The 26,626-nt window shown below is 37.0% G+C and overlaps 1 protein-coding gene across 7 annotated transcripts in view; it reads right to left on the bottom strand.

Moving 5' to 3' along the window:
• SMAD2 (SMAD family member 2) overlaps positions 1–26,626 on the bottom strand; it is a 107,765-nt gene that overhangs the window by 13,153 nt on the left and 67,986 nt on the right. For all 7 annotated transcript variants that reach the window (XM_049697886.1, XM_049697885.1, XM_049697882.1 and 4 more), the window contains 2 exons: positions 3,100–3,153; positions 1,712–1,924 (listed from right to left, as the gene is read on the bottom strand). In XM_049697886.1, coding sequence (XP_049553843.1) covers positions 1,712–1,924; positions 3,100–3,153 — 267 coding nt within the window. The remainder of the gene's footprint in view (positions 1–1,711; positions 1,925–3,099; positions 3,154–26,626) is intronic.

The following is a 26,626-nucleotide window of genomic DNA, read 5'->3' as shown; positions in this document are numbered from 1 at the left end:
GCTTCAGATGAGAACACAGCCCAGCTGACCCTTTGATTTCCCTTTGTGAGACCCTGAGGAGACTCCTAACCCACAAAAACTGTGACACAGTAAATTTGTGTGGTTTTAGGCTGGTAAATGTGTGGTAATATGTTACGCAGCAAAAGAAAATTAATAAAAACCAACAAGCCAGATTTACTACATAAATATGGAACCTGGTGCCCAGTTCTCTTAATGACTACAGAATACTTATATAAAAAATAAAGTTGTTCACTTGACCATTAGGAAAACATTAAGTCCAAAAAGTAGAGATTTTTCAGGCTATAGTTTCTGATCAAAAGCACCCAATAAACTAGAAATCAAAAATAAAAAAAGATGATCCAATAATTACAGCACTCTAAAATTTTGTACAGAAGTAAATAAGGTAGGGTAAACCTTTTGTTAAATGTTTATGCAGAGCCCTAATTAGAACATGGAAAAATCAGAACTGTTTTACTGAAAAGAGGGCAGATATTCAGAGGCCTTCCTCACCTATAAGATACCTGAGTACCTTAGGAAGATGATATAAAATATACACATCAAGCAAGATTTGAGAAATTCCACATGGAGCCAACTAACAGACCTCTGAAGTCACTAGCACTTTGCAATATCACATTGACTCTTTAGTGATCAGCATTATTTCTCATAGGAGGTGATGGTTAATTAAATGAACAGAAGCAAATTATTATCAAAAGAAGTTACTTTAAGGTGATGAGAACTATGTTAGTTATTTTTGTGGCGCTCAAACTATTTTTTACCTCATTGTCAAAAAACTACTGACGACCCAAAGAGTTGTTGTTTATGTGGATTACATCTATGCAAACTTACCATATTATGTGTGAAAACTGAGATTCAAAAAAATTAATTCATTTGAAAATCAAAATAATAAACCCACTACATATTAACATAAACAAGTTTGTGAAAAATAACTATTTTGCAAACCAAAGAAAAAATTAGTGAGAAGAGTAGCAATGTTTTACATTTTTGCAAATATCCTTAATGTCTGGCTTAAGAGAAGACAATAGAATTCTCATCAGAGTCTACGTTTAATTCCTTGCAAAATCGTAAGCCTTGTAAGCCTCTGGAATACTTCACTGTACAGTCAAGAGAGAACAAGAGTGAAAATGGCAAACAGCATCTTAGTACCACTGTGAAAATTGTTTTTACCTCACCAACTTGCTGAAAGGGTGCCTGGGATTACCACATTTTGAGATTCTATGAATTATTTTTGAACAAATTAAATGGTCGTTCTTGTTTTAGATATCCTGCATCAGATTAACAGTGTGCAGATCTAACATATGAATTCACTGAAAGGGGGAAAAAACTAGGAGATGTAAACAAACTGAAAAAAAAACTCATGATTTGTTAAAATTACATCCCTAAAATCTGAACATGACAATTTTATGACTGGTAGAGGCTCAGCAGAGTAAAGTTATTTTAACACGTATTTATTGAAGGACTTCCCAGTATCGAGGGTGCCAAATTAACAGAAGCTCAAGATAAAAGTTCACAGACAGAAGGATCACCAGGATCTACTAAAAGCTGTGAAGCTGTGCACTTCAACATGACTGCCCTTAAGGTGCGAGAGAGAAGGCAGGCTTTTTTGCACACAATCTCTTGATGTGGTAAACCACATAATGCTCACATTATGAGTATATGGCATTGGTTTTTCACATAAGGGAAAAAAACCTACCTATATGTCTTCTTGTCATTTCTACTGTAGCATTTCTGTTGACGTTAGAGAGTAAACCTAGGCAGAACCTCTCTGAATTTGATGGATCTGTGAAGCCGTCTACGGTGAGTGAGGGCTGTGATGCATGGAAGGTCTCTCCAACCCTCTGGTTTAATTCGTAATACGCTATTGAACACCAAAATGCAGGTTCTGAGTAAGTAACAGGCTGCAAATCTGGGGCAGAAAAAACAAACACATAAAAGAAATGTGTGTGAATAATTCAAGCCACCTCAGGCCAAGAATAGACTGAATATCATCACCTTTACATGTTCTATGCCAGCCTACACCGGCAACAGCCCAGGAAACAGACTTAACATCTACATCACCAACTCCAGATTCCAAAGAGCACTCCAGATTTTCAATTTCTCAAATTTCCCCTATCTCATTAAGTCATTCTAATCTTCAAACAGCTTTCTTAGACTTTATGGTGGATCATTTATTCTAACAGTAGTTTTACCCTGCTTGTGCCCCAGTCAATTTGCATTATAAAGTTAATTTGGGGTAGGACAGAGTAGAACAAAGCTGAAGCAAAGATTAATGAGTCAAAAGCCACAGGGGAAAAAAAGATGTCATGATAGGATACAAAATACAACATATTTTTGACATTTGTCTATTTTAACATGAGATTCTCACTGAGTTACCCTAGTTACAAAAATAGAAAACCCAAATATACACAAGAAACAGAAAGTAATAAAACATACAAAAAAAAAAAAATACAGTATGCAAGTGGAAACAATATAAATCAAAAGAATCTACATATTTCATGGGAAAATGAGGATCACATGTATTTAAGTGCTGTCATTTTGATTAAAATGCATCATAAGCAATATCATGGGAAAAAAAATGACAATTTTGTAGAACAAATTCCAATGTGTAGAAACTGAAAAGAAATTGTGAAATAGTGAGGTAAAATGAAGACCAAGAATAAACTACAGACCGTATACACACATATACACATTAGCTATCACATATATCATCTCCCATACTACATGTACATGTGAGTGATATATGTCTATATATATTTATACACACATCTCATATGAATAACTGCTATTATAAAATACATCAGAAACTAAATATATACATAAAAATCCAGCCATATAAGAACATTTTTCATGAATATGATTTCCATGAATAAAAAGATTATTAACTTCTTATATGTGCCGGGAGAAAAGAGTTTTAGTAATATTGAGGCACATTATCAGTATCATTTTTAGAAAGCACTAAGTTGAACAATCATTTGATTATTCGCTGGGATCTCTTTCTCATATATATGGAAAATAATTACCACAAAGGACATTTAATTAAAAAGGTATAAAAACAGTAGGGGAAAAGTATTTGCAACTTACCCAAACTATGATTAACAGGGGAAAGAGTAGTAGGAGATAGTTCTGCTGGAGATCCTGAAACAAAAGATTCAATTTTAAAACAGCTGTAAAAGTATTTCCATAAGTTCTAACCAAATAAATAATAAAACTGATTGTATCTGGTTGGAATGGTCACAGATAATACACAGATAATTTACATACCAAGGATTCAAAATATACAACTGCTTAATGGAAGTTTAATTTTGGAAGCTTCAATAGATAAAAGATACAAAAAAGTCCTGGCTTCAAGCTACCCTCTTCCAAAGGCATCCAATGTTGCCAGTTCTTTGTGTACCTTTCCAGAAATATTCTTCAAACCATATAATATATTGTGTTCTGTGCCTCCTGCTTTTTATGTACAAATGGTAACACAGTTCTGAACTTTGCTTTTATATTACTTATTCTATCAGAGATGTTGATATGTTTCCCTTTTACTTATGTATCTATTTATCCATCCATCCATCCATTCATCTATTAGCTGCATAACATTACATTATGGAATATTATGATCCCATATTGATGGATATTCAGGTTATCTTCAATCTTTTGCTTTAAGAACCAAGATTCCAATAACTAATCTCGCACACTATGTATATTCTCAATTGTATCTTAAGGGTAGGCTCTAAAAGAGAAACTGCCAAATCAAACGGCTGTCCATCTGTAATTTGATAAATTTTGCCAAAATTGTCATCTATAGAGGTTGTACCAGTTTACATTCCCAGCAACAACATAAATAGGGGAGGCTCATGTGCTATTGTTGATAAGAACAAGGTCTTAACAAGTATAGTTTTAATTTGTATCTCTCTTATAAATGACATTGAGCAGTTGAATACTTGTTTATACTTTATTTCCTTCCTGTGAATAGTCTGTTCTTTTCTTTTGCTCAATTTTCTATTGTGGTGTTGATCACTTTTCTCACTGATTTACAGAAGGCTCTTTATGTTTTAGTGATATTAGTCCTTTCATGATATGGGATGTAAATATTTGGTCATCTGGCTTATGATTCTTCATCCCAATTTTGACTAAGCAGTATTAAAAAAAACTTTTATGTGATATAATTTACCAATCATTTTGGGGTATGTCACATTTTGATAAAACAGTGGTGATACCAGAAATTCTTGGCTACTCTTAACTTTAAGGAACTACTTCTAGTATTTGCCCATTAAGTATGATGCTGCCTGTGAGGATGAGAGAGAGAAAATTCTTTATTTAGGAATTCTGCATCAATAATCGTACGCAATACTGGTCTGCAGATTTATGTTGCAAGCACAAATGTTACACTGTCTCACAAAGACAAGCTAGAAGATTTAAGTCTTTTCTATGCTCTGTAACAGTTTATTTAAACTACTTAGCATTGGAATAACACATTCTTTAATATTTCAGTAGAATTCCCATGTGAAATTCTTTGCAGTTAAAAATTTTCTAGGGTTTATTCTAAGACACTTCTCTATTTCTTATATGAAGGTTGACTGTTCAGACAGCTCTATTTCCTGGAGTCAGTTTCAGTAAATTATATTTATTAGAAAGTATTCATTTCTTCCAGTTTTAGGTAAACTTGCTAAAATCTAATCAAGAAAATAAGGGAGGAGGGGGCACAAACACATAAAATAAGAAAAAGAAGGAAGAACCACAGACACAAGAAAAACAGTGACTGAGATTACTTCACTCAATTTCATGCAACTAAATTTTAAAACATATTTGATGTAAACTGTTGTTAAATAATATTATAATTGTAGGAAAAATTTTGTTTTCTTATCATTATTCTCTACATATTTTGAAAATGTTACCCAAAAAAGCATGACTTACAGCCCCCAAGCTTTAAAGATATAGCGATGGCATAGATGTAGAATAAGGTCAGATGCCCCCTGTGGACCTCTCCCCTCTCCACACTATAACCATGACCTAAAATACCAGGCAACACAGGTGAAACAGCAATTTACACATAAACAAATGAATCAAAAATAAAGAACAGGTGATAATGATTTTTGAGAAGACAGAACAGGCTTCCATAACAAAGTTCTTATGTTCTTTTTTTATTCTTCAGTTTGAAAAATCTGTTGGCAAGTCACAACAGGTACAGCTATGAAAGGTCAAAATATATTTAGAACAATGAACTAAAACTCACTGCTGTTTCCTGAAGCTGAGATAAAATAAACAAAGCCACTATTAGAAATGGAGGAAACTGCCCAATTTTTCATCTTTTAACTGTTTACTCCCTCTATTAAATACTTATAAGAAGTGACTAGTAGAGTCACAGTTCATTAATTTAGACTAAGAGGAGTCCAGTCAGATGTGATAAAAGTTAGAACTATAGGGCTTCCCTGGTGGCGCAGTGGTTGAGAGTCCGCCTGCCGATGCAGGGGACACGGGTTCGTGCCCCGGTCCGGGAAGATCCCACATGCCGCGGAGCGGCTGGGCCCGTGAGTCATGGCCACTGAGCCTGCGCATCCGGAGCCTGTGCTCCGCAACGGAAGAGGCCACAACAGTGAGAGGCCCGCATATCGCAAAAAAAAAAAAAAAAAAAAAAAAAAGTTAGAACTATATATTATGAAAAGGAAATCCGATTAAAATCATATATAAAATTTTTAGAAGTTAAATTAAGCTAAAAATTTATTAGCTAACAGAAGTTTTTAGAAACTTTTTTCTTAAACAGAGCCAGGTTAAATGATGGTTAACCTATTAGTTATTCGTATATACATGCTTCTACTGAAGTCTGGAACTTCCAGTTATGAGAAGTAATGATCTCACTATTTAAAGCTAGTTTCTATTACTTGCAGCTAAAACATCTAGAGAAATCCTTGTGCACATAACCTTGCATACAAGTTCGCAGATATTTGTAGGATACATTTTTTCAACAAGGAAATGTTAGATCAAAAGGAATGTGAGGTTAAACTTTTTTAAGTACCAAAGTACCCTCCCAAAATGTTTAGACCCACCAACAGTTTATGAGCATTTCTTCATGCCATGTCACTACCTTCTGACATTAACAATTTGAAAGGTTTAAATGGGGCAACTCTGATATTTAAAAATTTTACTTATTTTTATTTTGCTATAAATAGTGCACTCATGTTCTTTATGTCCCTTTTCTATTAACTACTGTCTTTTTCCTCTTTATTTGTAAGTTTTAAATTTAGAAATCAGTTATTAGGCTTGTCATACATTTACAAACATTTCCCCAAGATTTTTGGTTTGCTTTGGTAGGTCTTTCAAGGTTAAAAAAAAATTTTTATAACATTATTTTTTAGAGTTTTAGGTTCACAGCAAAATTGAGCATAATTTACAAGAGTTCCCATATACCCATGTACACATACATGTATAACCTCGCCTGCCATCAGAGTCGCGTGCCACAACGTAAATTTATTGTAACTGAGGAACCTACACAGACATCATTATCACTCGAAGCCCTTAATTTACATTAGGGTTCATCCTTGGTTCTGTACTTTCTACAAATTTTGACAAATGTATAATGACATGTATTCACTATTGTAGTTTCATACCAAATAGTTACACTTCCCTAAAAATCTTCTGTGCTTACCTGTTCATCCCTCCCTGCCCTCTAGCCCCTAGCAATCACTGATCTTTTTACTGTCTCTATAGTTGTTTGTGCCTTTTCCAGAACATCACATAGCTGGAATCATAAAGTATGTAGCCTTCTCAGATTGGCTTCTTTGACTTGTAATATGCATTTAATGTTCCATGTATTTTCATGCCTTTATTTAGCAGTTTTCATTTTAGCACTGAATAACATTCCATTGTCTGGATATGCCACAGTTTATTTATTCATTCACTTACTGAAGGACATCTTGGTCACTTCCAAATTTTGGCAATTATGAATAAAGCCACTAAAAACACCCATGTGCAAGTTTCTGTGTGTACATAAATTTTCAACTCTTTTAGGTGAATACTAAAGAGCATGACTGCTGATCACATGGTAAGAGTATGTTTAGTTTTGTAAGAGTCTGCCAATCTGTCTTCCAAAGTGGCTGTACCATTCATTTTGCATTCCCATCAGCAATGATCTTGTTGCTCCACATCCTTGCCAGAATTCAGATTTTGATCATTCTAACAGGTGTGCAGTGGTAACATTTTAAATTTTATATATTCAAATTTATCAACCTTTTCTTCTATGGTTTTATATGTTGCATAGTTCTTGCTCAGATTATTTTAAAAATTCTTCAATGCCATGTCCTAGAAATTAGAGTCTCATTTTTTAATTTAAGCATTTTCTCTAAATGGAATTCATTTTGGTATGAGATAAGTTACATGCTTAGCATCTATAACTTTTTGAGAAATATTAAAATTACTTTGAATTTCTTGAGCAAAATTAACGGCAAAGAAATGTATATTTTACTTTTATAAGTTTCAGTGTGTTAACTAACCATAAGTTACTATCATTCAAATAAGAAAATAAAAATAGACTTATTCTTTCAAAAGGCATATATGGAAGGACAGGAAAGTTAAAGGCCTTAAAATCATTTAGTTTTATTATCTTCTTTGCATTCATATTACAGAGATAATCCTGAAGAACTAAAATTATCTACGATTTTGTTTTTATACCAAAAAAGGCTTAAACATATGCTTTGAAAGAATCTCATTTGGGGCTTCCCTGGTGGCGCAGTGGTTGAGAGTCTGCCTGCCAATGCAGGGGACACGGGTTCGAGCCCTGGTCTGGGAAGATCCCACATGCCACGGAGCAACTGGGCCCGTGAGCCACAAATACTGAGCTCTGTGCGTCTGGAGCCTGTGCTCCACAGCAAGAGAGGCCGTGACAGTGAGAGGCCTGTGCACCGCGATGAAGAGTAGCCCCCACTTGCCACAACTAGAGAAAGCCCTCGCACAGAAACGAAGACCCAACACAGCCAAAAATAAATAAATGAATAAATACATTAAAAAAAAAAAAAGAATCTCATTTACTGAATACACAGACCAATCGCACTCACAAACCCTTCAAAAAACTGAGAATCATGATGGATTATTCCTTCAACCATATCCCTACCTAATCACCAAACAAGTCTTACCTCAGCAATATATTGCAAAAGCAGGCATTTCTCCCCATGTTATCTGAAACGAGCCAGAGGAAGTCTAGTGCAGTAGTTAAGAACAGAATTTCTAGAATCTGAGATCCTAGGTGCAAATTCCTCTGTCACTTTCTACCTATCTTTCTATGATGTTCATTGCAGTACTGTTTTTTATGAATTACATATAATGTTTAAAGTTTCTTGTTTTACCTGTTTATTTTTTATAATGAACATCCACTTGTTGCATAATTCAAAATGCTGCATTATAATTTTAACCTGTAAAATACTGTTTAACTTTTGACATAGAATGGTAAAAATGTGAGATTAAGCAAAAATAAAAGAAATAGGTACTATGTCAATTCCACTTTAAAAATACACACTTCCTTCATGTTTCTTTATTATGTTCTATGTATTTCCAAATTTTCTACAAGCATGAGTTATGTTCATAATGAGAATACAGTTGCTCTTCTTGTGTTTTTATTTGTACCTTCTACAGGGTTCCCCTTATGGCTAGAATGTAGAAGACTGTTGGAAAAAACCTTGCTCCTACAATAAGAAAATATCAGAAACACTAAAAAAAATTATATTTTTTTTACCAAAAAGTGACCCAAAAACTGTGGATCCATTTAAGTCTAAGTGAAGTAGTTTAGAGAAGGATGAGCTCTTCCTATTTAAGTAGAGAGTGGTAACCATTTTCATTGCTGGGAGTATCTGCCAAGTTAGGACACAAACACATGTAGGATTGTACTTGCCAAAGGAGAAACCAGCTGAAATTTTAATGGCCACACGCTGGCAACTGAAATCTGAGAAGCCCAACCACAGATACAGTCTTCTTCATTAGCCAATTCTAACCCTCATGTCTTTAGCTGAGTAGTACATGGTAGCACAGGAAGTTTCAGGCAAAGGCTGCAAAGCAGTGAGAGATCCTACAGTCTCACCATACTCATATCTGAAAGACCTGCTGAGGTAGGGGACTGCCCCTCCTTAAAACCTGAGGTGATTTGATGTTAAGAATTAAATTATCACCTATTCAACTCAACTCCTAATATATGGAAGAGATTAGATCCCCAACTTAGCAACCAGAGAAAGAAAAGGGTGAGTCTTTCATAAGGAAAATATTATCTATATCACACTCTAGTATTATTTTATATACAATATCCAGCATCCAACTAAAAAAACATGAGACATGCAAAGAAGTAGGAAAAACTGACCCATAATCAAGACTTTAAAGTTAACACAAGCAAAACTACATATAAACCAGATACTGGACTTATCAGATAAAGAGTTTAAAATCGAAGTTATGAAACTGAAAAACATTATCTGAAATGAAGTCACTGAACTGGCTTAGAGAAGACCAGAAGTTAGACACACATATACCTTATCACTTGATTTTCAACAAAGAAACCAAGGTAAATCAATGAAGAAAGAAAAGTATCTTCAACTTATGGTGCTAAAACAACTGGACAAATGTCTACAGGAAAAGAAGAGCAGAAATGGAAAAAAAGGTAGGTAAATACAAAACATTACTTTTCAATTCTTTAAAATAATTTTAAAAACCTCAAAGTCTAAAGCAAAAAATAACATTTGGGGGTTTATACATATTTATAAATAAAATATATGAAAACACTAGCACAAACGACAGAGGTAGGTGAATGGAATTATAGTGTTGTAAAGTTCCTATATTTCACATGAAGTTGTAAAATATTACAATTTAAGTAACATTCTAAGTAGAAGATGATGATAGGGGATATACACTGTAATCACGAGAACACTCACTGAGAAAATAATACTAAGTGATACTGCTACAAATTCAAGAGAGTAAACAGAGTGGATTCAAATATAAATATATTCGATTAATCTAAAGAAGTCAGAAAATCAGGAACAGAGGAACAAAAACCAGATAGCACAGACAAAAAAGAAATAGAAAAATGGTAACCCAAACCCAATGATTATTAAGAACTACATTAATTATAAAGGAACTAAATACTCCAATTAAAAGGCAATGATTGTTGGGCTTCCCTGGTGGCGCAGTGGTTGAGAATCTGCCTGCCAATGCAGGGGATATGGGTTCGAGCCCTAGTCTGGGAAGATCCCACATGCCGTGGAGCAACTGGGCCCATGAGCCACAACTACTGAGCATGCGCGTCTGGAGCCTATGCTCCATAACAAGAGAGGCCACGACAGTGACAGGCCCGCGCACTGTGATGAAGAGTGGCCCCTGCTTACCACAACTAGAGAAAGCCCTCGCACAGAAACGAAGACCCAACCCAGCCAAAAATAAATAAATATATTAAAAAAAAAAGAAAAGACAATGATTGTTAGATTAAGTAAGACATAGAAAGGTATCCACAAGAGACACATTTTAAATTTAAAGATGCAGGTAGACCAAAAGTAAAAGGATGGTAAAAGTAAATATACCATGCCACCTGTGAAATAAGAATATATGGTGATGTTTATATGAGACACATTTTATAAAAAGGGTCACTTCATCAGCAGGACAATTTAAATGTGCACCACTTAATAACAGAGATTCAAAATACATGAAGCAGGGGCTTCCCTGGTGGCACAGTGGTTGAGAGTCCGCCTGCCAATGTAGGGGACACGGGTTCGTGCCCCGGTCCGGGAAGATCCCACATGCCGCGGAGCAGCTAGGCCTGTGAGCCATGGCCGCTGAGCCTACGCGTCCAAAGCCTGTGCTCCGCAGTGCGAGAGGCCACAGCAGTGAGAGGCCCATGTACCACACACACACAAAAAAATACATGAAGCAAAAACTGACAGGACTAAAAGGAAAAACAAACAAATCCAAAGTCACAGTTAAGAAATTTTAAGAGATTTTAACCCTCCTCTCTGTGACTGGTATAACAAATAGAAAGAAATCAGACAGAGTCAAGATTTAAACAATACCATCAATGATCCTAAGTGACACTTAGAGTAACACTACAATTGAACAATATTTTTAAAAGTATAAATGGAACTCTCATCAAGATAAATAAGCCATGTTGTGGCATAAAATAATTTTTAGTAAATTTCAAAGGACTGAAATCATACATAGTGTATTTGAATCATAATGGAATTAAGTGAGAAATCAATGAACTATATAGAAAACCCCCATACTTCTAAAAGACCAGACTTCTAAATAATCATGGGTCAAAGAAGATATCACAAGAATTCGAAAAAACTTTAATGATAATAATAGTTAAATAACAATGAAAGGGGGGGCGCCTTCAAGATGGGGGAGGAGTAAAACATGGGAGATCACCTTCCTCCCCACAAATACATCAAAACTACATCTACATGTGGAACAGCTCCAACAGAACACCTACTGAACGCTGGCAGAAGACCTCAGACTTCCCAAAAGGCAAGAAACTCCCCATGTACCTAGGTAGGGCAAAAGAAAAAAGAAAAAACAGAGACAAAAGAATAGGGATGGGACCTGCACCTCTGGAAGGGAGCTGTGGAGGAGGAAAAGTTTCCACACACTAGAAAGCCCCTTCAATGGCGGAGACGGAGGGTAGCGGGGGGGGAAGCTTCGGAGCCACAGAGGAGAGCACAGCAACAGGGGTGCAGAGGGCAAAGCGGAGAGATTCCCCCACAGAGGATGGGTGCCGACCGGCACTCACCAGCCTGACAGGCTTCCCTGTTCAGCTGCCGGGGCAGGTGAGCGCTGGGCGCTGAGGCTCGGGCTTCGGAGGTCAGATCCCAGGGAGAGGACTGGGGTTGGCTGCATGAACACAGCCTGAAGGGGGCTAGTGCACCACAGCTAGCCAGGAGGGAGTCTAGGAAAAAGTCTGGACCTGCCTAAGAGGCAAGAGACCATTATTGTTTCAGGGTGCGCGAGGAGAGGGGATTCAGAGAAACACCTAAACGAGCTCCAGAGATGGGCTCAAGCCGCAGCTATCAGCGCGGACCCCAGAGATGGGGATGAGACACTAACACTGCTGCTGCAGCCACCAAGAAGCCTGTGTGCGAGCACAGGTCACTATCCACACCTCCCCACCCGGGAGCCTGTGCAGCCCGCCACTGCCAGGGTCCCGTGATCCAGGGACAACGTCCCTGGGAGAACACATGGTGCGCCTCAGGCTGGTGCAACGTTACGCCGGCCTCTGCCACCGCAGGCTCGCCCCTCATTTTGTACCCCTCACTCCCCCGAGCCCGAGTGAGAAAGAGCCCCCTAATCATCTGCTCCTTTAACCCTGTCCTGTCTGGGCAGGGAACAGACGCCCTCAGGCAACCTACACGCAGAGGTGGAGCCAAATCCAAAGCTGAGCCCCTGGGAGCTGTGCGAACAAAGAAGAGAAAGGGAAATCTCTCCCAGCAGACTCGGGAGCAGCGGATTAAATCTCCACAGTCAACTTGATGTATCCTTCATCTGTGGAATACCTGAATAGACAACAAATAATCCCAAAATTGAGGTGATGGACTTTGGGAGCAACTACAGGCTTGGGGTTTGCTTTCTGCATCTAATTTGTTTCTGGTTTTATGTTATTCTTAGTTTAGTATTTAGAGTTTATTATCATTGGTAGATTTGTTCATTGATTTGGTTGCTCTCTTCCTTTTTAAATTTTTTTAAGATATATATATATTTTCCTTTTTCTCATTTTGTGAGTATGTGTAAGCTTCTTTGTGTGGTTTTGTCTATATAGTTTTGCTTTTGCCATTTGTCCTAGGGTTCTGGCTGTCCTTTTGTTTTTCTTTTTTAATATAGTTTTTAATGCTTGTTATCATTGGAGAATTTGTTTTTTGGTTTGGTTGCTCTCTGCTTTCTTTCTCTCTCTTTTTTTTACTTCCTAGTTTTTTTATTTTTAATAAATTTTTCTATTTTAATAACTTTATTTTATTTATTTATTTTCCTACTTTCTAATTTTTTCTTCTCTCCCTTTTCTTCTGAGCCGTGTGGCTGACAGGGTCTTGGTACAATGGTCGGGTGTCAGGCCTGAGCCTGTGAGGTGGGAGAGCCAAGTTCAGGACATTGGTCCACCAGAGACCTCCTGGCCCCACGCAATATCAAACAGGGAAAGCTTTCCCAGAGATCTCCACCTCAACGCTAAGACCGAGCTGCACTCAACAACCAGCAAGCTACAGTGCTGGACACCCTATGCCAAACAACTAGCAAGACAGGAACACAAAACCACCAATTAGCAGAGAGGCTGCCTAAAATGGTAAGTTCACAAACACCCCAAAACACACCACTGGACGTGGCCCTGCCCACCAGAAAGACAAGATCCAGCCTCATCCACCAGAACATGGGCACCAGTCCCCTCTACCAGGAAGAGGTACACAACCCACTGAAACAACCTTACCCACTGGGAGCAGACACCAAAACCAACAGGAACTATGAACCTGCAGCCTGTGAAACATAGACCCCAAACACAGTAAGTTAAGCAAAATGAGAAGACAGAGAAATACACAGCAGATGAACAAGGGGAACACCCACCAGACCAAACAAATGAAGAGGAAACAGGCAGTCTACCTGAAAAAGACTTCAGAGTAATGATAGTAAAGATGATCCAAAATCGTGGAAACAGAATGGAGGAAATACAAGAAATATTTAACAAGGACCTAGAAGACCTAAAGAACACACAAACAATGATGAACAACACAATAAAGGAAATTAAAAATTCTCTAGAAGAAATCAATAGCAGAATAACTGAGGCAGAAGAACGGGTAAGTGACCTGGAAGATAAAATAGTGGAAATAACTACCGCAGAGCAGAATAAAGGAAAAAGAATGACAAGAATTGAGGACAATCTGAGAGACGTCTGGGACAGCATTAAACACACCAACATTCGAATTGCTGGGGTCCCAGAAGAAGATACTAAAAAAGGGACTGAGAAAATATTTGAAGAGATTATAGTTGAAAACTTCCCTAATATGGGAAAGAAAATAGTCAATCAAGTTCAGGAAGCACAGAGAGTCCCAAACAGAATAAATCCAAGGAGGAACACGCCAAGACACATTTTAATCAAACTATCAAAAATTAAATACAAAGAAAAAATATTAAAAGCAGCAAGGGAAAAGCAACAATTAACATACAAGGGAATCCCCATAAGGTTACCAGTTGAACTTTCAGCAGAAACTCTGCAAGCCAGAAGGGAGTGGCAGGACATATTTAAAGTGATGGAAGAGAAAACCCTACAACCAAGATTACTCTACCCAGCAAGGATCTCATGAAGATTCGATGGAGAAATTAAAACCCTTACAGACAAGCAAAAGCTAAAAGAATTCAGCACCAGCAAACCAGCTATACAACAAATGCTAAAGGAACTTCTCTAGGCAGGAAACACAAGAGAAGGAAAAGACCTACAATAACAAACCTAAAACAATTAAGAAAATGGTAACAGGAACATACATATCGATAGCTACCTTAAACGTAAATGGATTAAATGCTGCATCCAAAAGATACAGACTGGCTGAACGGATTAAAAAAGAAGACCCATATATATGCTGTCTACAAGAGACCCACTTCAGACCTAGGGACACATACACACTGAAAGTGACAGGATTGAAAAAGATATTCCACGCAAATGGAAATCAAAAGAAAATTGGAGTAGCAATTCTCATATCAGACAAAACAGACTTTGAAATAAAGACTATTACAAGAGATAAGGAAGGACACTACATAATGATCAAGGGATCAATCCAAGAAGAAGATATAACAATTGTAAATATATATGCACCCAACATAGGAGCACCTCAATACTTAAGGCAAATGCTAAGAGCCATAAAAGGGGAAACTGAAGGTAACACAATCACAGTAGGGGATTTCAACACCCCACTTTCACCAATGGACTGATCATGCAAAACAAAAATAAATAAGGAAACATTAGCTTTAAATGATACATTAAACAAGAGGGACTTAATTGATATTTACAGGACATTCCATCCAAAAACAGCAGATTACACTTTGTTCTCAAGTGCTCATGGAACATTCTCCAGGAGAGACCATATCGAGGGTCACAAATAAACCCTTGGTAAATTTAAGAAAACTGAAATCATATCAAGTATCTTATCCGACCACAACACTATGAGACTAGATATCAATTACAGGAAAAAATGTGTAATAAATACAAACACATGGAGGCTAAACAATACACTACTAAATAACCAAGAGATCACTGAAGAAATCAAAAAGGAAACCAAAAAATACCTAGAGACAAATGACAATGAAAACACAATGATCCAAAACCTATGGGATGCAGTAAAAGCATTTCTAAGAGGGAAGTTTATAGCTATACAAGCCTACCTCAAGAAACATCTCAAATAAGCAATCTAAACTTACACCTAAAGGCACTAGAGAAAGAAGAACTAACAAAATACAAAGTCAGCAGAAGGAAAGAAATCATACAGATCAGATCAGAAATAAATGAAAAAGAAATGAAGGAAATGATAGCAAAGATCAATAAAACTAAAAGCTGGTTCTTTGAGAAGATAAACAGAATTGATAAGCCATTAGCCAGACTCATCAAGAAAAAAAGGGAGAAGACTCAAATCAATAGAATTAGAAATGAAAAAGGAGAAGTAACAATTGACACTGCAGAAATACAAAGGATCATGAGAGATTACAAGCAACTATATGCCAATAAAATGGACAAACTGGAAGAAATGGACAAATTCTTAGAAATGCACAACTTTCTGAGACTGAACCAGGAAGAAATAGAAAATATAAACAGACTAATCACAAGCACTGAAACTGAGACTGCAATCAAAAATTTTCAAACGAACAAAAGCCCAGGACCAGACAGCTTCACAGGCAAATTCTATCAAACATTTAGAGAAGAGCTAACACCTATCCTTCTGAAACTCTTCAAAACACAGCAGAGGGAGGAACACTCCCAAACTCATTCTACGAGGCCACCATCATCCTGATACCAAAACCAGACAAACATGCCACAAAAAAAGAAAACTACAAGCCAATATCACTGATGAACACAGATGCCAAAAATCCTCAACAAAATACTAGCAAACAGAATCCAGCAGCACATTAAAAGGACAACACACCATGATGAAGTGGGGTTTATCTCAAGAATGCAAGGATTCTTCAATATACACAAATTAATCAATGTGATAAGCCAAATTAACAACCTGAAGGAGAAAAACCTTATGATCATCTCAATAGACGCAGAAAAAGCTTTTGACAATATTCAACACCCATTTATCATACAAACCCTCCAGAAAGTGGGCACAAAGGGAACTTACCTCAACATAATAAAGGGCATATATGACAAACCCACAGCCAACATCATTCTCAATGGTGAAAAACTGAAACCATTTCCTCTAAGATTGGAAACAAGACAAGGATGTCCACTCTCGCCACTATTATTCAACATAGTTTTGGAGGTTTTAGCCACAGCAACCAGAGAAGAAAGAGAAATAAAAGGAATCCAAATCGGCAAAGAAGAATTAAAGCTGTCACTGTTTGCCGATGGCATGATACTATACATAGAGAATCCTAAAGATGCCACCAGAAAGATACTAGAGCTAATCAATGAATTTGGTAAAGTAGCAGGATACAAAATTAATGCACAGAAATCTCTTGCATTCCTATACAGTAATGATGAGAAAACTGAAAGAGAAATTAAGGAAACACTCCCATTTATCATTGCAACAAAAAGAATAAAATACCTAGGAATAAACCTACCTAAGGAGACAAAAGACCTCTATGCAGAAAACTATAAGACACTGATGAAAGAAATGAAAGATGATACAAACAGAGAGATATACCATGTTCTTCGATTGGACGAATCAATATTGTGAAAATAACTATACTACCCAAAGCAATCTAGAGATTCAATGCAATCCCTATCAAACTACCAATAGCATTTTTCATAGAACTACAACAAAAAAATTTCACAATTTGTATGGAAACACCAAAGACCCAGATTAGCCAAAGCAATCTTGAGAAAGAAAAACGGAGCTGGAAGAATCAGGATCCCTAACTTCAGACTATACTAAAAACGTACAGTAATCAAGGCAGTATGGTATTGGCACAAAAATAGAAATATAGATCAATAGAAAAGGATAGAAAGCCCAGAGATAAACCCATGCACACATGGTCACCTTATCTTTGATAAAGGAGGTAAGAATATAAGATAAACTCATGCACATATGGTCACTTTATCTTTGATAAAAGAGGTTAAGAATATACAATGGAGAAAAGCCATCCTCTTCAATAAGTGGTACTGGGAAAACTGGACAGCTACACGGAAAAGAATGAAATTAGAACACTCCCTAACACCATACACAAAAATAAACTCAAAATGGATTAAAGACCTAATAAAGGGCAGACACTATAAAACTTTTAGAGGACAACATAGGCAGAACACTCTATGACGTAAATCAAAGCAAGGTCCTTTTTGACCCACCTCCTAGAGAAAGGGAAATAAAAACAAAAATAAACAAATGGGACCTAATGAAACTTCAAAGCTTTTGCACAGCAAAGGAAACCATAAACAAGATGAAAAGACAACCCTCAGGATGGGAGAAAATATTTGCAAACGAAGCAACTGACAAAGGATTAATCTCCAAAATATATAGGCAGCACATGCAGCTCAATATCAAAAAAAACAAACAACCCAATCCAAAAATGGGCAGAAGACCTAAACAGAAATTTCTCCAAAGAAGATATACAGATTGCCAACAAACACATGAAAGGATTCTCAACATCACTTATTATTAGAGAAATGCAAATCAAAGCTACAATGAGTTATCACCTCACACCGGTCAGAATGACTATCATCAAAGAAATCTACAAACAATAAATGCTGGAGAGGGTGTGGAGAAAAGGGAACCCTCTTGCACTGTTGGTGGGAACGTAAACTGATACAGCCACTACGGAGAACAGTATGGAGGTTCCTCAAAAAACTCAAAATAGGACTACCATACGACAGAGCAATCCCCTTGCTGGGCATATACCCTGAGAAAACCATAACTCAAAAAAAGAGTCATGTACCACAATGTTCACTGCAGCTTTATTTACAATAGCCAAGACATGGAACCAACCAAAGTGTCCATCTTAGTGTCAACCTAAGATGAATGGATAAAGAATATGTGGCACATATATACAATGGAATATTACTCAACCGTAAAAAGAAACGAAATTGAGTTATTTGTACTGAGGTGGATGGACCATACAGAGTGGAGTAAGTCAGAAAGAGAAAAACAAATACTGTATGCTAACACATATATATTAAATCTTAAAAAAAAAAAAGGTTCTGAAGAACCTTGGGGCTAGACAGGAATAAAGATGCAGACATAGAGAATGGACTTCAGGACATGGGGAGGGGGAAGGGTAGGCTGGGAGGAAATGAGAGAGTGGCAGGGACATATATACACTACAAAATGTAAAACAGATAGCTATTGGAAAGCAGCTGCATAGCACAGGGAGATCAGCTCATTGCTCTTTGCCCACCAAGAGGGGTGGGATAGGGAGGGTGAGAGGGAGACGCAAGAGAGAGGCCATATGCGGATAGATGTATATGTATAGCTCATTCACTTTGTTATACAGCAGAAACTAACACACCATTATGAAGCAATTATACTCCAATAAAGATGTTGAATAATAATAATAATAATGAAAAATAACTTATTAAAACTTTTGGTATGAAGCTAAAGTACGGCTTAGAGGGAAATTTTAATTTTAAATGCTTACATTAGAAAAGAATTAATGACCCGTCACTCCCATCAGGAAACTTGCATAATCCTCTTAGATAGCCTCATCCACCAGACGGCAGACAGCAGAAGCAAGAAGAACTACAATCCTGCAGCCTGTGGAACAAAAACCACATTCACAGAAAGGTAGACAAGATGAAAAGGCAGAGGGCTATATACCAGATGAAGAAACAAGATAAAACACCAGAAAAACAACTAAATGAAGTGGAGATAAGCCAGCTTCAAGAAAAAGAATTTAGAATAATGATAGTGAAGATGATCCAGGACCTCGGAAAAAGAATGGAGGCAAAGATCAAGAAGGTGCAAGAAATGTTTAATAAAGACCTAGAAGAATTAAAGAACAAACAGAGATGAACAATACAATAACTGAAACGACAAACACACTACGAGGAATCAACAGCAGAATAACTGAGGCAGAAGAATGGATAAGTGACCTAGAAGACAGAATGGTGGAATTCACGGCTGCAGAACAGAATAAAGAAAAAAGAATGAAAAGAAATGAAGACAGCCTAAGAGATCTCTGGGACAACATTAAACACAACAACATTCGCATTATTGGGGTCCCAGAAGGAGAAGAGAGAGAGAAAGGACCCGAGCAAATATATGAAGAGATTATAGTCTAAAACTTCCCTAACACGGGAGAGGAAATAGCCACCCAAGTCCAGGAAGCGCAGACAGTCCCATACAGGATAAACCCAAGGAGAAAGACACCGAGACACACAGTGATCAAACTGGCAAAAATTAAATACAAAGAAAAATTATTGAAAGCAGCAAGGGAAAAACGACAAATAACATATAAAGGAGCTCCCATAAGGTTAACAGCTGATTTCTCAGCAGAAACTCTACAAGCCAGAAGGGAGTGGCATAACATATTTAAAGTGATGAAAGGGAAGAACCCACAACCAAGATTACTCTACCCGGCAAGGATCTCATTCAGATTTGATGGAGAAATCAAAAGCTTTACAGACAAGCAAAAGCTAAAAGAATTCAGCCCCCACAAACCAGCTCTACAACAAATGTTTAGGAACTTCTTCTCTAAGTGGGAAACACAAGAGAAGAAAAGGACCTACAAAAACAAACCCAAAACAATTAAGAAAATGGTCATAGGAACATACATATCGATAATTACCTTAAACGTGAATGGATTAAATGCCCCAATCAAAAGGCAGAGGCTCACTGAATGAATACAAAAACAAGACCCACACATATGCTGTCTCTACAAGAGACCCACTTCAGACCTAGGGACACATACAGACTGAAAGTGAGGGGATGGAAAAAGATATTCCATGCAAATGGAAATCAAAAGAAAGCTGAAGTAGCAATACTCACATCAGATAAAACAGACCTTAAAATAAAGAATGTTATAGGAGACAAGGAAGGACACGACATAATGATCAAGGGATCAATCCAAGAAGAGATATAACAATTATAAATATATATGCACCCAACATAGGAACACATCAATACATAAGGCAAGTGCTAAAAACTGTAAGAGGAAATCGACAGTAACACAATAATAGTGGGGGACTTTAACACCTCACTTACACCAATGGACAGATCATCCAGACAATTAATAAGGAAACACAAGCTTTAAATGACACAATAGACCAGACAGATTTAATTGATATTTATAGGACACTGCATCCAAAAACTGCAGATTACACTTTCTTCTCAAGTGCACATGGAACATTCTCCATGATGGATCACATTTTAGGTCACAAATGAAGCCTCAGTAAATTTAAGAAATTGAAATCATATCAAGCATCTTTTCTGACCACAACACTATGAGATTAGAAATCAATTACAGGGAAAAAAAGTTAAAAAAAACCACAAGCACATAGAGGCTAAACAATACATTACTAAATAACCAAGAGATCACTGAAGAAATCAAAGAGGAAATCAAAAAATACCTAGAGACAAATGACAACGAAAACATGACGATCCAAAACCTACGGGATACAGCAAAAGCAGTTCTAAGAGGGAAGTTTACAGGAATACAATCCTACCTAAAGAAACAACAAACATCTCAAATAAACAATCTAACCTAACACCTAAAGGAACTAGAGAAAGAAGAACAACCAAAACCCAAAGTTAGTAGAAGGAAAGAAATCATAAAGATCAGAGTAGAAATAAATGAAATAGAGACAAAGAAAACAATGGCAAAGATCAATAAAACTAAAAGCTGGTTCTTTGAGAAGATAAACATAAACCATTAGCCAGACTCATCAAGAAAAAGAGGGAGAGGACTCAAAATAAGAAAATTTGAAATGAAATAGAAGTTACAACAGGCACCGCAGAAATACAAAGCAGCCTAAGAGAATACTACAAGCAACTCTATGCCAATAAAATGGACAAATTCTGAGAAAGGTATAACCTTCCAAAACTGAACAAGGAAGAAACAGAAAATATGAGCAGACCAATCACAAGTAATGAAATTAAACCTGTGATTAAAAATCTTCAACAAAGAAAAGCCCAGGACCAGATGGCTTCACAGGCGAATTCTATCAAACATTTAGAGAAGAGCTAACACCTATCCTTCTCAAACTCTTCCAAAATATAGCAGAGGGAGGAACACTCCCAAACTCCTTCTACGAGGCCACCATCACCTTGATACCAAAACCAGACAAGGCTGTCACAAAGAAAGAAAACTACAGGCCAATATCACTGATGAACATAGATGCAAAAATCCTCAACAAAATACTAGCAAACAGAATCCAACAGCACATTAAAAGGATCATACACCATGATCAAGTGGGGTTTACTCCAGGAATGCAAGGATTCTTCAATATACGCAAATCTATCAATGTGATAAACCATATTAACAAATTGAAGGAGAAAAACCATATGATCATCTCAGTAGATGCAGAGAAAGCTTTTGACAAAATTCAACACCCATTTATGATAAAAAACCCTGCAGAAAGTAGGCATAGAGGGAACTTTCCTCAACATAATAAAGGCCATATATGACAAGCCCACAGCAAACATCATCCTCAATGGTGAAAAACTGAAAGCATTTCCACTAAGATCAGGAACAAGACAAGGTTGCCCACTCTCACCACTCTTATTCAACATAGTTTTGGAAGTTTTAGCCACAGCAATCAGAGAAGAAAAGGAAATAAAAGGAATCCAAATCGGAAAAGAAGAAGTAAAGCTGTCACTGTTTGCAGATGACATGATCCTATACATAGAGAACCCTAAAGATGCTACCAGAAAACTACTAGAGCTAATCAATGAATTTGGTAAAGTGGCAGGATACAAAATTAATGCACAGAAATCTCTGGCATTCCTATACACTAATGATGAAAAATCTGAAAGTGAAATCAAGAAAACACTCCCATTTACCATTGCAACAAAAAGAATAAAATATCTAGGAATAAACCTACCTAAGGAGACAAAAGACCTGTAAGCAGAAAATTATAAGACACTGATGAAAGAAATTAAAGATGATACAAATAGATGGAGAGATATATCATGTTCTTGGATTGGAAGAATCAACATTGTGAAAATGACTCTAATACCCAAAGCAATCTATAGATTCAATGCAATCCCTATCAAACTACCACTGGCATTTTTCACAGAACTAGAACAAAAAATTTCACAATTTGTATGGAAACACAAAAGACCCCGAATAGCCAAAGCAATCTTGAGAACGAAAGAAGGAACTGGAGGAATCAGGCTCCCTGACTTCAGACTATACTACAAAGCTACAGTTATCAAGACGGTACGGTACTGGCACAAAAACAGAAAGATAGATCAATGGAACAGGATAGAAAGCCCAGAGATAAACCCATGCACATATGGACACCTTATCTTTGATAAAGGTGGCAGTAATGTACAGTGGAGAAAGGACAGCCTCTTCAATAATTGGTGCTGGGAAAACTGGACAGGTACATGTAAAAGTATGAGATTAGATCACTCCCTAACACCATACACAAAAATAAGCTCAAAATGGATTAAAGACCTAAATGTAAGGCCAGAAACTATCAAACTCTTAGAGGAAAACATAGGCAGAACACTCTATGACATAAATCACAGTAAGATCCTTTCTGACCCACCTCCTAGAGTAATGGAAATAAAAACAAAAATAAACAAATGGGACCTAATGAAACTTCAAAGCTTTTGCACAGCAAACGAAACCATAAAGAAGACCAAAAGACAACCCTCAGAATGGGAGAAAATATTTGCAAATGAAGCAACCGACAAAGGATTAATCTCCAAAATTTACAAGCAGCTCATGCAGCTCAATAACAAGAAAACAAACAACCCAATCCAAAAATGGGCTGAAGACCTAAATAGACATTTCTCCAGAGAAGATATACAGACTGCCAACAAACACATGAAAGAATGCTCAACATCATTAATCATTAGAGAAATGCAAATCAAAACTACAATGAGATATCATCTCACACCAGTCAGAATGGCCATCATCAAAAAATCTAGAAACAATAAATGCTGGAGAGGGTGTGGAGAAAAGGGAACACTCTTGCACTGCTGGTGGGAATGTGAATTGGTACAGCCACTATGGAGAACAGTATGGAGGTTCCTTAAAAAACAACAAATAGAACTACCATAGGACCCAGCAATCCCACTACTGGGCATATACCCTGAGAAAACCAAAATTCAAAAAGAGTCATGTACCAAAATGTTCATTGCAGCTCTATTTACAATAGCCCGGAGATGGAAACAACCTAAGTGCCCATCATCAGATGAATGGATAAAGAAGATGTGGCACATATATACAATGGAATATTACTCAGCCATAAAAAGAAACGAAATTGAGCTATTTGTAATGAGGTGGATAGACCTAGAGTCTGTCATACAGAGTGAAGTAAGTCAGAAAGAAAAAGACAAATACCGTATGCTAACACATATATATGGAATTTAAGAAAAAAAATGTCATGAAGAACCTAGGGGTAAAGCAGGAATAAAGACGCAGACCTCCTAGAGAACGGACTTGAGGTTATGGGGAGGGGGAAGGGTGAGCTGTGACAGGGCGAGAGAGAGTCATGGGCATATACACACTAACAAACGTAGTAAGGTAGATAGCTAGTGGGAAGCAGCCGCATGGCACAGGGATATTGGCTCGGTGCTTCGTGACAGCCTGGAGGGGTGGGATAGGGAGGGTGGGAGGGAGGGAGACGCAAGAGGGAAGACATATGGGAACATATGTTTATGTATGACTGATTCACTTTGTTATAAAGCAGAAACTAACACACCATTGTAAAGCAATTATACCCCAATAAAGATGTTAAAAAAAAAAAAAAAAAAAAACTCCTAACTTGGACAAGCAGAGTAATAGAGGATTGCCTTGTATAGACATAAAGATTACTGCAATAAATGAATTTTGATTCACTCTAAAAAAAAAAAAAAAAAAAAAAACTTCCAACAAACAAAAGTTCAGGACCAGATGGCTTCACAGGTGAATTCTATCAAACATTTAGAGAAGAGCTAACACCAATCCTTCTCAAACTCTTCCAAAAAATTGCAGAGGAAGGAACACTCCCAAACTCATTCTATGAGCCCACCATCACCTGATATCAAAACCAAACATGCTACAAAAAAAGAAAACTACAGACCAATATCACTGATGAATATAGATGTAGAAATCCACAAACAAAGACTAGCAAACAGAATCCAACAACACATGAAAAGGATCATACACCATGATCAAGTGGGATTTATCCCAGGAATGCAAGGATTCTTCAATATACACAAATCAATCAATGTGATACACCATATTAACAAACTGAAGAAGAAAAACCATATCATCTCAATAGACACAGAAAAAGCTTTTGACAAAATTCAACACCCATTTACAATAAAAACTCTCCAGAAAGTGGGCATAGAAGGAACCTACCTCAACATAATAAAGCCCATATACCACAAACCCACAGCAAATACCATTCTCAATGGTGAAAAACTGAAAGCATTTCCTCTAAGATCAGGACCACAACACGGATGTGCACTCTCGCCACTACTATTCAACATAGTTTTGGAAGTCCTAGTCACGGCGATCAGAGAAGAAAAAGAAATAAAAGGAATACAAATTGGAAAAGAAGTAATACTGTCACTGTTTGCAGACGACATGATACTACACATAGAGAATCCTAAAGATGCCACCAGAAAGATACTAGAGCTAATCAATGAATTTGGTAAAGCGGCAGGATACAAAATTAATGCACAGAAATTTCTTGCATTCCTATACACTAATGATGAAAAATCTGAAAGAGAAATTAAGGAAACACTCCCATTTACCACTGCAACAAAAAGAATAAAATACCTAGGAATAAACCTACGTAGGGAGACAAAAGACCTGTACGCAGAAAACTATAAGACACTGATGAAAGAAATGAAAGATGATACAAACAGATGGAGAGATATAGCATGTTCTTGGACTGGAAGAATCAATATTGTGAAAATGACTATACTACCCAAAGTAATCTGCAGATTCAACGCAATCCCTATCAAATTACCAATGGAATTTTTCTAGAACTAGAACAAAAAATCTTAAAATTTGTATGGAGACACAAAAGACCCCGAATAACCAGAGCAGTCTTAAGGGAAAAAACGGAGCTTGAGGAATCAGACTCCCTGACTTCAGACTATACTACAAAACTACAGTAAGCAAGACAATATGGTACTGGCACAAAAACAGAAATATAGATCAATGGAACAGGATAGAAAGCCCAGAGATAAACCCACACACCTATGGTCAACTAATCTATGACAAAGGAGGCAAGGATATACAACTGAGAAAAGACAGTGTCTTCAATAAGTGGTGCTGGGGACACTGGACAGCTAGTTTCATGTACATGTAAAAGAACGAAATTCGAACACTCCCTAACACCATACACAAAAATAAACTCAAAATGCATTCGAGACCTAAATATAATACCTGACACTATAAAACTCTTAGAGGAAAACATAGGAAGAACACTCTTTGACATAAATCACAGCAAGATCTTTTTAGATCCATCTCCTAGAGTAATGGAAATAAAAACAAACAAATGGGACCTAATGAAACTTAAATGCTTTTGCACAGCAAAGGAAACTACAAACAAGACAAAAAGAAAACCCTCAGAATGGGAGAAAATATTTGCAAACGAATCAACAAACAAAGATTAATCTCCAAAATATGTAAACAGCTCATGCAGTTCAATATTAAAGAAACAAACAACCCATCCAAAAATGGGCAGAAGACCTAAATAGACATTTCTCCGAAGAAGACATACAGATGGCAAAGAAGCACATGAAAAGCTGCTCAACATCACTAATTATTAGAGAAATGCAAATCAAAACTACAATGAGGTTTCACCTCACACCAGTCAGAATGGGCATCACCAGAAAATCTCCAAACAATAAAAGCTGGAGAGGGTGTGGAGAAAAGGGAACACTCTTGCACTGTTGGTGGGAATGTAAATGGATACAGGCACTATGGAGAACAGTATGGAGGTTCTTTAAAAAACTAAAAAATTACCATATGACCCAGCAATCCCACTACTGGGCATATACCCAGAGAAAACCACAATTCAAAAAGACACATGCCCCCCAGTGTTCACTGCATTATTTACAATAGCCAGGACATGGAAGCAACCTAAATGCCCATCGACAGACGAATGGATAAAGAAGATGTGGTACATATATACAATGGAATACTACTCAGCCATAAAAAGGAACGAAATTGGGTCATTTGTAGAGACGTGGATGGATCTAGAGACTGTCATATACAGTGAAGTCAGTCAGAAAGAGAAAAACAAATATCGTATATTAACGCATATATGTGGAACCTAGAAAAATGGTACAGATGAACCGGTTTGCAGGGC

The sequence above is a fragment of the Orcinus orca genome, chromosome 15 (genome assembly GCF_937001465.1).
Source record: "Orcinus orca chromosome 15, mOrcOrc1.1, whole genome shotgun sequence".
Lineage (NCBI taxonomy): Eukaryota > Metazoa > Chordata > Mammalia > Artiodactyla > Delphinidae > Orcinus > Orcinus orca.
Note: the sequence above shows the minus strand (reverse complement) of the source record. Positions and strands in the feature narration are given on the sequence as shown.